Source organism: Ranitomeya imitator, chromosome 5 (genome assembly GCF_032444005.1).
Source record: "Ranitomeya imitator isolate aRanImi1 chromosome 5, aRanImi1.pri, whole genome shotgun sequence".
In the NCBI taxonomy this organism is placed as follows: Eukaryota; Metazoa; Chordata; class Amphibia; order Anura; family Dendrobatidae; genus Ranitomeya; species Ranitomeya imitator.
The window spans coordinates 422748207-422761508 of NC_091286.1; the positions used below are offsets into that span (position 1 = coordinate 422748207).

At 47.9% G+C, this 13302-nt stretch overlaps 1 protein-coding gene across 1 annotated transcript in view; it reads right to left on the reverse strand.

Annotated features, from left to right (window-relative positions):
- The window catches only part of SST (somatostatin), a 2076-nt gene extending 1310 nt beyond the window's left edge, over positions 1 to 766 (reverse strand). Inside the window, exon 1 of the mRNA XM_069727081.1 lies at positions 537 to 766. Within this exon, the coding sequence (XP_069583182.1) occupies positions 537 to 671 (135 nt within the window). The 5' untranslated portion in view covers positions 672 to 766. The remainder of the gene's footprint in view (positions 1 to 536) is intronic.
- Between the last annotated feature and the right edge of the window lie 12536 nt (positions 767 to 13302).

A 13302-nucleotide genomic window follows, 5' to 3' on the forward strand; every position in this document is an offset into this window, starting at 1 on the left:
GTTCTAACTGTAGAGCCCTGTACACATTTTCTGCAATATTACTACATTTATATCCATGAAGCTACTTTTACTCACAGACCTAACAGTTAGTACATGTGCACACGTTCGGGTTTTTTCGTTTTTTTTTTTTGCGATAAAAACGCGATAAGACCGCATTAGAAACTGCAGACATATGCATCCTATAATTTAGAATGTATTCTGTAATTTTTGTGCACAAGATGCGTTTTTTTCCGTGAAAAAAACGTATTGCGGTAAAAAAAAGCAGCATGTTCATTAATTTTGCGTTTTTTTTTTCACGTTTTTCCTGCTATTCTATGCATTTGGAAAAAAACGCAAGAAAAACGCATCAAAAACGCATAAAAAATGCACAAAAAAGTGAAAAAAAACGCATGCGGATTTCTGGCAGGTTTTTGACAGGAACATTTCTGCCAGAAATCCCGACGTGTGCACATAGCCTAAGGTTTCCACATCTCAAAGCAAAAAGTTGAGTGCAAATAGTAGTACTGCTACAGAAAGTGAGGGAGATGGCTCCTTACCTGTTTCCCTGCTGCTGCCAGTGACTTCTGCAGGAACTGGCGGAGTCTCGGGTCTGTGGGTGCAGCTGAGAGGGAGCTGACAGCCAGGGCCAGGGACAGCAGGGTGAGGGCACAGCGCACTCGGCAGGACGGCATGTCTTCAGGGGCTTCTCCGAGCTGAGGGCAGACACAGGGCTATGACAACCTGCTGCTGAGGAGGAGCTGCTTCTGCTTCTGCTCCTGGGATCTCCTTAGCCCCCTTTTAAATTCTCCCTGTGACGTCAGTGAAGGCAGAGCCCCCTCCTCCTCTTCCCTGAGATAACCACCACTTTTACGCACCATTACCCAAAGTAGATAAATCACTGGAACCACCCAGATGAAAAGGAACCTGAAAGGGGTCTGGAGATGTTCCTTCTCCCCATACTGTCATGTGTGCACAGTGTGCTTAGCCTTATCAAATGTTTTACCGCGGAAGGATTTAACCCTGGAAATACCTGTGTCACTCTCCTGTCCATGTGTGATTAACACTGTGTTCTGTTGTGTTCTCCTGTAATTGTCGGTCACAAGCTGATTATTTATGTAGCTATGGATCTGCGGAGATCGTCTACAGCACAGACGTCAAAAGTAGCATCTGTGCGATATGACAGCAGCACCCAGCCTGGGTCCTAAATATTCAGCACATGGGTCATTGGGTGATGATCAACACTGTACAAAAATGTATTGGGCATAGAAAGAGATTAAACATCAAAATCACACAGCTATATTTGCATGTAAGATTTTTTTGTTAACTGTGGAGCATATTATTTATTAGCAAAAATCAAAGATACATAGATATAACTATAGATACATAGATACAAATGGAATAGATAGATAGATATGGGATAGATATGACATAGATAGATAGATAGATATTAGATCCTCGCCCCTCTGTATTAGTCCGTCATTGTTAGTTTGTTTACTGTATGTGATATTTGTAACTTGTATGTAACCCCTTCTCATGTACAGCACCATGGAATCAATGGTGCTATATAAATAAATAATAATAATAATAATAATTAGATAGATAGATAGATAGATATGGGATAGATAGATAGATAGATAGATAGATATGTCTATAGATAGATAGATTATAGATAGATAGATAGATAGATAGATAGATAGATATGTCTATAGATAGATAGATAGATAGATGGACAGAAAGATGAGTAGAGAGTTGGATGGATAGATAAATAGATACCGTAGATAGGTAGGTAATAGATTAATAGATATGAAAAAATATGGGCTAATTAAAGTCTATATTTATTTAGCAATTTTTGGGGTATTGCCTCTTTATTACAACAATTCAATTTTTGTTTTGGAGGCCCTGCACCCATATTATTCAATTGTTGTGCTATCCCATTATCTTCTAGATAGATAGATTGATAGATAGATAGATAGATAATAGATAGATAGATAGATAATAGATTGATACATAGATAATAGACAGATAATAGATAATAGATAGATACGATAGATAGATAGAAAAAAGGATCTATGTCTGTCTTTCTTTTTATCGGTCTGTCTATCTTTGCCTTCATGTCTATCTTGCGCTGTCCCTTCTCTTTCTATTGTATGTTATGATTATTATTTATTATTATTATGGCACCATTTATTCCTTGGCGCTTTACATGTGAGGAGATGTATACATAATAGAAACAAGTACAATAATCTTGAACAATACAAGTCACAACTGGAACAGGAGGAATGAGGACCCTGCCCGCGAGGGTTCACAATCTACAAGGGATGGGTGAGGATACAGTAGGCGAGGGTAAAGCTGGTCATGCAGCGGTTTGATGGATCGGTGGTTACTGCAGGTTGTAGGCTTGTCGGGAAGAGGTGGGTCTTCAGGTTCCTTTTGAAGGTTTCCATGGTAGGCGAGAGTCTGATATGTTTAGGTAGAGAGTTCCAGAGTATTGGGGATGTGCGCAGTGTCAGACTGAAGAACATTGGGCCCACCAGAGGATTTGATTCTGAGGCCCCAATGAAAAGCCCCATAGCAACTGCAAGGATTGCACTAGGAACTCTCCTGAAGGACAAGCCAGGGCCAACCGGCGGATTCTCCGGTTCTCTGGTGGGCCAGTCCAACACTGGATGTGCAGGAGAACACTGGTATTTGATTGTGGTAAGAAGAGGAGATAATAGGGGTTAGAGAAGGGGATTTTGTGAGTATTGGAAGTCACAGATGTATGGAGAAGACAGGTTGTGGATGGCTTTGTATGTCATGGTTAGGGTTTTGAATTGAAGTCCCTGGGTAATGGGGAGCCAGTGAAAGGATTGATAGAGGGGAGAGGCTGGAATCATCTCTCTTTCACAAATGTATTTGTTTTGAACTGACTAATGCTGTAATAATAATATTAGCAAATACCTCCAATTAGAAATTCAGTGTAGAGCTTCTGATTCACTGTGTGACTTATCCCATGTGCAGGGCATTGTAGTAGCTTAGGTATCCATGGTTTAAAACAAATAGATTTGTGAAAGAGAGATGATACCGTGATAATAAACACAAGAAAAAGAAGAGGCAGAACGGAATAGACATGAAGGCAAAGATAGACACAAAGACCAATAAATAGAAAGAACTGAGGTTTTCACTTAACAAAGAAGTGTCTGGTGGTTTATTTACTAAAGATGAATATATATCGAATATAATAATCCCCAGTTGGGACTTCCGGCCGCTGTCCCTGAATCCCATAAGGCACTGCCGCAGTGCCACTTACGCAAGCGCAGGGGAGCCTAGCCATGCGGGACCGGGGCAGCCGAGCCAAGCCATGAGGACCGGGGGAGCTAAGCAATTTGGGACCGGGGGAGCTGAGCCATGTGGACCGGGGGAGCTGAGCAATGTGGGACAGGGGAAGCTGAGCAATGCAGGACTGGGGCAGCTGAGCAATGCGGGACCAGGGGAGCCAAGCCATTCGGGACGGGGGGAGCCGAGCAATGCAGACTGGGGGAGCCATGCATACAACAGGGGGAGCCACACATACCAGGATACCAGGATAGGGGGAGCCACATACCAGGACAGGACGGGGAGCCACACATACCAGGACAGGACGGGGAGCCACACATAGCAGAACAGGATAGGGAAGCCACGCATAGCAGGAAGGAGGAGCCACATACCAGGACAGGATGGGGAGCCACACATACCGGGACAGAACGGGGAGCCACACATTGCAGGACAGGATAGGGGAGCCACGCATAGCAGGACAGGATAGGGGAGCCAAGTACACCAGGACAGGACGGGGAGCCACATACCAGGACAGGACAGGGGAGCCACGCATAGAAGGACAGGATGGAGGAGCCACACATAGCAGGACAGGGGAGCCACGCATAGAAGGACAGGATGGAGGAGCCACACATAGCAGGACAGGATGGGGGAACCACGCATAGCAGGACAGGATGGAGAGCCATGCATTTCAGGACAGGACAGGGGAGCCACATCTCAGGACAGGACAGGGGAGCCACACATAGCAGGACATGACGGGGAGCCACATACCAGGACAGGACGGAGGAGCCACACATACCAGGACAGGATGGGGGAGTCACATACCAGGACAGGACGGGAAGCCACGCATAGCAGGACAGGATGGGGGAGCCACGCATACCAGGACAGGACGGGGGAGCCACGCATGCCAGGACAGGATGGGGGAGCCACGCATATCAGGACAGGACGGGGAGCCACACACCAGGACAGGACAGAGAGCCACATACCAGGAGAGGGCAGGGGAGCAACACATAGCAGGACAGGATGGGGGAGCCACACATACCAGGACAGGACAGGGGAGCCACACATAGCAGGACCGAATGGGGAGCCACATACCAGGACAGGACGGGAGAACCATGCATACCAGGACAGGACAGGGGAGCTACGCATACCAGGATGGGGGAGCCACGCCTACCAGGATGGGGAGCCAAGCATACCGGAACAGGACGGGGGAGCCACGCATAGCAGGACAGGATGGAGGAGCCACATGCCAGGACAGGACGGGGAAGCCACATACCAGGACAGGACAGGGGAGCCAGGGATACCTGCACAGGACAGGGAGCCACTCATACCCGGACAGGATGGGGGAGCCACATACCGGGACAGGATGTAGGAGCCACGCATAGCAGGACAAGATGGGGGAGCAACATACAAGGACAGGACGGGGGAGCTAAGCAATTCAGGACCAGAGAGCCGAGCCATGCGGGACCGGGGGAGCCGAGCCATGCTGACCGAGGGAGCTGAGCAATGCTGGACTGGGGAAGCTGAGCAAAGCGGGACTGGGGAGCTGAGCAATGCGGTACTAGAGGAGCCGAGCCATGCAGGACCAGGGGAGCCGAGCAATGCAGACCGGGGAAGCCATGCATATAACAAGGGGAGTCACACATACCAGGATACCAGGACAGGGGGAGCCACATACCAGGACAGGACGGGGAGCCACATACCAGAACAGGATGGGGATCAACACATAGCAGGACAGGACGGGGAGCCACACATAGCAGGACAGGATAGGGGAGCCACGCATAGGACGGAGGAGCCATATACCAGGACAGGATGGGGAGCCACATACCAGGACAGGACGGGGAGCCACATACCAGGACAGGACAGGGAGCCAAACATACCAGGACAGGACGGGCAGCCACACATACCAGGACAGGACGGGGAGCCACATACCAGGACAGGACTGGGAGCCACACATACCAGGACAGGACGGGGAGTCACACATAGCAGGACAGGATAGGGGAGCCACGCATAGCAGGACAGGACAGGGAAGCCAAGTACTGTATACCAGGACAGGACGGGGAGCCACATACCAGGACAGGACGAGGGAGTCACGCATAGCAGGACAGTACGGGGGAACCACGCATAGCAGGACAGGATAGGGAGCCATGCATTTCAGGACAGGACAGGGGAGCCACATCCCAGGACAGGACAGCCACACATAGCAGGGCAGGATTGGGAGCCACATAGCAGGACAGGACTGGGGAGCCACGCACACCAGGACAGGACAGGACAGGGGACCCACGCATACCAGGATGGGGTAACCACACATACCAGGATGGGGAAGCCACACATACCAGGATGGGGAGCCATGCATACCCGAACAGGACGGGGAGCCACGCATACCAGGACAGGACAGGGGAGCCACGCATAGCAGGACTGGATGGAGGAGCCACAGGACAGGACAGGGGAGCCACATTCCAGGACAGGACGAGGGAGCCACATACCAGGACAGGACGGGGAGCCACGGATACCAGGACAGGACGGGGAGCCACACATACCAGGATGAGGAGCCATGCATACCGGAACAGGACGGGGAGCCACGCATACCAGGACAGGACAGGGGAGCCACACATAGCAGGATTTGATGGAGGAGCCACAGGACAGGACAGGGGAGCCACATTCCAGGACAGGACAAGGGAGCCACATACCAGGACCGGACGGGGAGCTGTTATGACCTGGTGGTCAGGACAATAATGGACCTGGTGGTTAAGAGCACACGGAATGACTTGATAGTTTCTGATAATAAAGGACGAGCTCTGGGACGTGGGAACTCTGCTGACCGCAATCCCTAATCCTATCAAACACACTAGAAATAGCCGTGGATTGCGCCTAACGCTCCCTATGCAACTCGGCACAGCCTAAGGAACTAGCTAGCCCTGAAGATAGAAAAATAAAGCCTACCTTGCCTCAGAGAAATTCCCCAAAGGAAAAGGCAGCCCCCCACATAAAATGACTGTGAGTAAAGATGAAAATACAAACACAGAGATGAAATAGATTTAGCAAAGTGAGGCCCGACGTACTGAACAGACCGAGGATAGGAAAGGTTACTTTGCGGTCAGCACAAAAACCTACAAAAAGACCACGCAGAGGGCACAAAAAGGCCCTCCTCACCGACTCACGGTGCGGAGGCGCTCCCTCTGCGTCCCAGAGCTTCCAGCAAGCAAGACAACAATAAGAATAGCGAGCTGGACAGAAAAATAGCAAACCCAAGAAATACAAGCTGGAACTTAGCTTTGCTGGGAAGACAGGTCACAAGAACGATCCAGGAGTGAACTAGACCAATACTGGAACATTGACAGGTGGCATGGAGCAAAGATCTAAGTGGAGTTAAATAGAGCAGCCAGCTAACGAATTAACCTCGTCACCTGAGGAAGGAAACTCAGAAACACCCACCAGAGGAAGTCCATGGACAGAACCAGCCGAAGTACCATTCATGACCACAGGAGGGAGCCCGACAACAGAATTCACAACAGTACCCCCCCTTGAGGAGGGGTCACCGAACCCTCACCAGAGCCCCTAGGCCGACCAGGATGAGCCAAATGAAAGGCACAAACCAGATCGGCAGCATGAACATCAGAGGCAAAAACCCAGGAATTATCTTCCTGACCATAACCCTTCCACTTGACCAGGTACTGGAGTTTCCGTCTCGAAACACGAGAATCTAAAATCTTCTCCACCACATACTCCAACTCCCCCTCAACCAACACCGGGGCAGGAGGTTCAACGGATGGAACCACAGGCGCCACGTAACTCCGCAATAACGACCTATGGAACACATTATGGATGGCAAAAGAAGCAGGAAGGGCCAAACGAAATGACACAGGATTGATAACCTCAGAAATCTTATACGGACCAATGAAACGAAGCTTAAACTTAGGAGAGGAAACCTTCATAGGAACATAACGAGACGACAACCAAACCAAATCCCCAACACAAAGTCGGGGACCCACACAGCGCCGGCAGTTAGCGAAACGTTGAGCCTTCTCCTGGGACAATGTCAAATTGTCCACCACATGAGTCCAAATCTGCTGCAACCTATCCACCACAGTATCTACACCAGGACAGTCCGAAGACTCAACCTGCCCTGAAGAGAAATGAGGATGGAAACCAGAATTGCAGAAAAACGGCGAAACCAAAGTAGCCGAGCTGGCCCGATTATTAAGGGCGAACTCAGCCAACGGCAAAAAGGACACCCAATCATCCTGATCAGCAGAAACAAAGCATCTCAGATATGTTTCCAAAGTTTGATTAGTTCGTTTGGTTTGGCCATTTGTCTGAGGATGGAAAGCCGAGGAGAAAGACATCAATGCCCATCCTAGCACAAAAGGATCGCCAAAACCTCGAAACAAACTGGGAACCTCTGTCAGAAACGATGTTCCCCGGAATACCATGTAAACGAACCACATGCTGGAAAAATAATGGCACCAAATCAGAGGAGGAAGGCAATTTAGACAAAGGTACCAAATGGACCATCTTAGAAAAGCGATCACAAACCACCCAAATGACCGACATCTTTTGAGAGACGGGGAGATCCGAAATAAAATCCATAGAAATATGCGTCCAGGGCCTCTTCGGGACCGGCAAGGGCAAAAGCTACCCACTGGCACGAGAACAGCAGGGCTTAGCCCTTCACAAGTCCCACAGGACTGCACAAAAGAACGCACATCCCGTGACAAAGACGGCCACCAGAAGGATCTAGCCACCAAATCTCTGGTACCAAAGATTCCAGGATGCCCAGCCAACACTGAACAATGAATCTCAGAGATAACTCTACTAGTCCATCTATCAGGGACAAACAGTTTCTCCGCTGGGCAACGGTCAGGTCTATCAACCTGAAATTTTTGCAGCACCCGCCGCAAATCAGGGGAGATGGCAGACAAAATTACCCCCTCTTTGAGAATACCCGCCGGTTCAGGAACACCCGGAGAGTCAGGCACAAAACTCCTTGACAGGGCATCAGCCTTCACATTCTTAGAGCCCGGAAGGTACGAAACCACAAAATCAAAACGGGAGAAAAATAGCGACCATCGAGCCTGTCTAGGATTCAACCGTTTGGCAGACTCAAGATAAGTCAAATTCTTGTGATCTGTCAAGACCACCACGCGATGTTTGGCTCCTTCCAGCCAATGACGCCACTCCTCGAATGCCCACTTCATGGCCAACAACTCACGATTACCAACATCATAGTTACGCTCAGCAGGCGAAAACTTTCTAGAAAAGAAAGCACATGGCTTCATCACCGAGCCATCAGAACTTCTTTGCGACAAAACAGCCCCTGCTCCAATCTCAGAAGCATCAACCTCAACCTGAAACGGAAGCGAAACATCTGGCTGGCACAACACAGGGGCAGAAGAAAAACGACGCTTCAACTCCTGAAAAGCCTCTACAGCTGCAGAAGACCAATTGACCACATCAGCACCTTTCCTGGTCAAATCAGTCAACGGTTTAGCAACAGTAGAAAAATTAGCGATGAAGCGACGATAAAAATTAGCAAAGCCCAGGAACTTTTGCAGGCTCTTCACAGATGTCGGCTGAGTCCAATCGTAAATGGCCTGGACCTTAACAGGGTCCATCTCGATAGTAGAAGGGGAAAAAATGAACCCCAAAAATGAAACCTTCTGAACTCCAAAGAGACACTTTGACCCCTTCACAAACAAGGAATTCGCACGAAGGACCTGGAACACCATTCTGACCTGCTTCACATGAGACTCCCAATCATCCGAAAAGACCAAAATATCATCCAAATACACAATCAGGAATTTGTCCAGGTACTCTCGGAAGATATCATGCATAAAGGACTGAAATACTGATGGAGCATTGGAAAGCCCGAATGGCATAACCAGGTACTCAAAATGTACCTCGGGCGTATTAAATGCTGTTTTCCATTCCTCGCCTTGTTTAATACGCACAAGATTATACGCCCCTAGAAGATCTATCTTGGTGAACCAACTAGCCCCTTTAATACGAGCAAACAAATCAGACAGCAACGGCAAAGGATACTGAAATTTGACTGTAATTTTATTAAGAAGGCGGTAGTCAATACAAGGTCTCAAAGAACCATCCTTCTTGGCCACAAAAAAGAACCCTGCTCCTAACGGTGATGACGACGGGCGAATATGGCCTTTCTCCAAGGATTTCTTTATATAACTCCGCATAGCGGCGTGTTCTGGCACAGATAAATTGAACAATCGGCCCTTAGGAAACTTACCACCAGGAATCAAATTAATTGCACAATCGCAATCCCTATGAGGAGGTAGGGCACTGCACTGGCTTTGGGCTCATCAAATACATCCCGATAATCCGACAAAAACTCTGGAACTTCAGAAGGAGTGGAAGACGAAATAGACAGAAATGGAACATCACCATGTACCCCCTGGCAACCCCAGCTGGACACAGACATAGATTTCCAGTCCAATACTGGATTATGAACCTGTAGCCATGGCAACCCCAAAACGACCACATCATGCAGATTATGCAACACCAGAAAGCGGATATCCTCCTGATGTGCAGGAGCCATGCACATGGTCAATTGGGTCCAGTACTGAGGCTTATTATTGGCCAAAGGCGTAGCATCAATTCCTCTCAATGGAATAGGATACTGCAAGGGCTCCAAGAAAAAACCACAGCGCCTAGCATACTCCAAGTCCATCAAATTCAGGGCAGCGCCTGAATCCACAAATGCCATAACAGAATAGGATGACAAAGAGCAAATCAGAGTAACAGACAATAGAAATTTAGACTGTACTGTACCAATGGTGGCAGACCCAGCGAACCGCTTAGTGCGCTTAGGACAATCGGAGATAGCATGAGTAGAATCACCACAGTAAAAACATAGCCCATTCCGACGTCTGTGTTCTTGCTGTTCAGCTCTGGTCAAAGTCCTATCACATTGCATAGGCTCAGGCCCATGCTCAGATAGTACAGCCAAATGGTGCACAGCTTTACGCTCACGCAAGCGTCGATCAATCTGAATGGCCAAGGACATAGACTCATTCAGACCAGCAGGCATGGGAAACCCCACCATGACATCCTTAGGGGCTTCAGAGAGACCCTTTCTGAAGATTGCTGCCAGGGCACATTCATTCCACTGAGTGAGCACAGACCACTTTCTAAACTTCTGACAATATATCTCCGCTTCATCCTGACCCTGACACAGAGCCAGCAAGATTTTCTCTGCCTGATCCACTGAATTAGGTTCGTCATAAAGCAATCCAAGCGCCAGGAAAAACGCATCAACATCACGCAATGCCGGATCTCCTGGCGCAAGGGAAAATGCCCAGTCTTGAGGGTCACCACATAACAAAGAAATAATGATCTTTACTTGTTGAACAGGGTCACCTGAGGAGCGAGGTTTCAAGGCAAGAAACAATTTACAATTATTTTTGAAATTCAAGAACTTAGATCTATCACCAAAAAACAAATCAGGAATTGGAATCCTAGGCTCTGACATCGGATTCTGAACCACAAAATCTTGAATGTTTTGTACCCTTGTAGTGAGATTATCCATCCAAGAGGACAGACCTTGAATGTCCATGTTTACACCAGTGTCCTGAACCACCCAGAGGTAAAGGGGAAGAGAGAGACAAAACACACTGCAAAGAAAAAAAAATGGTCTCAGAACTTCTCTTATCCCTCTATTGAGATGCATTAGTACTTTGGGCCACCTGTACTGTTATTACCTGGTGGTCAGGACAATAATGGACCTGGTGGTTAAGAGCACACGGAATGACTTGATAGTTTCTGATAATAAAGGACGAGCTCTGGGACGTGGGAACTCTGCTGACCGCAATCCCTAATCCTATCAAACACACTAGAAATAGCCGTGGATTGCGCCTAACGCTCCCTATGCAACTCGGCACAGCCTAAGGAACTAGCTAGCCCTGAAGATAGACAAATAAAGCCTACCTTGCCTCAGAGAAATTCCCCAAAGGAAAAGGCAGCCCCCCACATAAAATGACTGTGAGTAAAGATGAAAATACAAACACAGAGATGAAATAGATTTAGCAAAGTGAGGCCCGACTTACTGAACAGACCGAGGATAGGAAAGGTTACTTTGCGGTCAGCACAAAAACCTACAAAAAGACCACGCAGAGGGCGCAAAAAGACCCTCCGCACTGACTCACGGTGCGGAGGCGCTCCCTCTGCGTCCCAGAGCTTCCAGCAAGCAAGAAAACAATAAGAATAGCGAGCTGGACAGAAAAATAGCAAACCCAAGAAATACAAGCTGGAACTTAGCTTTTGCTGAGAAGACAGGTCACAAGAACGATCCAGGAGTGAACTAGACCAATACTGGAACATTGACAGGTGGCATGGAGCAAAGATCTAAGTGGAGTTAAATAGAGCAGCCAGCTAACGAATTAACCTCGTCACCTGAGGAAGGAAACTCAGAAACACCCACCAGAGGAAGTCCATGGACAGAACCAGCCGAAGTACCATTCATGACCACAGGAGGGAGCCCGACAACAGAATTCACAACAGGGAGCCACTCATACCAGGACAGGACGGGGGAGCCACAAACCAGGACAGGACGAGGGAGCCACGCATAGCAGGACAGTGATGAGGACAATACATACCAGGACAGTAATGAGGAGACAATGCATAGCCGGTTTATACTCGAGTCAATAAGCTTACTGTTGTGAATTCTGTGGCTGAGTTCACTTCTGTGGTCACAAGTGGTATTGCAGTCTCTGGGCTTCCTCCCTCAGGTGTTTTGGTGAGCTCGTTGGCTGCCTTGCTATTTAGCTCCACCTGAGTCTGTCTTCCTTGCTCCTTGTCAATGTTCCAGTGTTGGATCTGAGCTACTGCATCTTTCCTTGGGCCTGCTGCTCTGCTAGATAAGTGCTTCTAGTTTGTTTTCTGTTTTTTCTGTCCAGCTTGTTATTATCTTTTGCTGGAAGCTCTGAGAAGCAAAGGGGTGCACCGCCGTGCTGTTAGTTCGGCACGGTGGGTCTTTTTGCCCCTTTGCGTGGTTTTCGTTTTAGGGTTTTTTGTAGACTGCATAGTTCTCTTTGCTATTCTCGCTCTGTCTAGAATATCGGGCCTCACTTTGCTGAATCTATTTCATTCCTACGTTTGTCTTTTCATCTTGCTAACAGTCATTATATGTGGGGGCTGCCTATTCCTTTGGGGTATTTCTCTGAGGTAAGTCAGGCTTGTATTTCTATCTTCAGGCTAGTCAGCTCCTCAGGCAGTGCCGAGTTGCATAGGTAGTGGATAGGCGCAATCCACTGCTGCTTCCAGTTGTGTGAGGATAGATCAGGTACTGCAGTCTACAGAGATTCCACGTCTCAGAGCTCGTCCTATTGTTTTGGGTTATTGCCAGATCTCTGCATGTGCGCTGATTACTGCACGCTGTGTTGCCTGATTGCCAGCCATAACAGTACAAGGAGCCATTCAATGATTTCCAATAGAGGGAAAAAAGAAATCCTGACATCATTTTTTTTTCTTAGCTCTGTCTTCAGTCTTTTTTTTCCCCTAGACATTAGAGTGCTTCAGGACACAGCTGTGGACATGGATATTCAGGCTCTGTGCTCCTCAATGGATAATCTCGTTGTAAATGTACAAAAGATTCAAGATACTATTGATCAGAAATCGATGCTAGAACCAAGAATTCCGATTCCTGATTTGTTTTTTGGTGACAGAACTAAGTTCCTGAGCTTCAGAAATAATTGTAAGCTATTTTTGGCCTTGAAACCTCATTCTTCTGGTAATCCTATTCAACAGGTTTTGATTATTATTTCTTTTTTGCGCGGCGACCCACAGGACTGGGCGTTTTCTCTTGCACCAGGAGATTCTGCATTGAGTAATGTTGATGCATTTTTCCAGGCGCTGGGATTGCTTTACGATGAGCCTAATTCAGTGGATCAAGCTGAGAAAAATCTGCTGGCTTTATGCCAGGGTCAGGATGATGTAGAAGTATATTGTCAGAAATTTAGAAAATGGTCAGTACTCACTCTGTGGAATGAATCTGCACTAGCGGCTTTGTTCAGA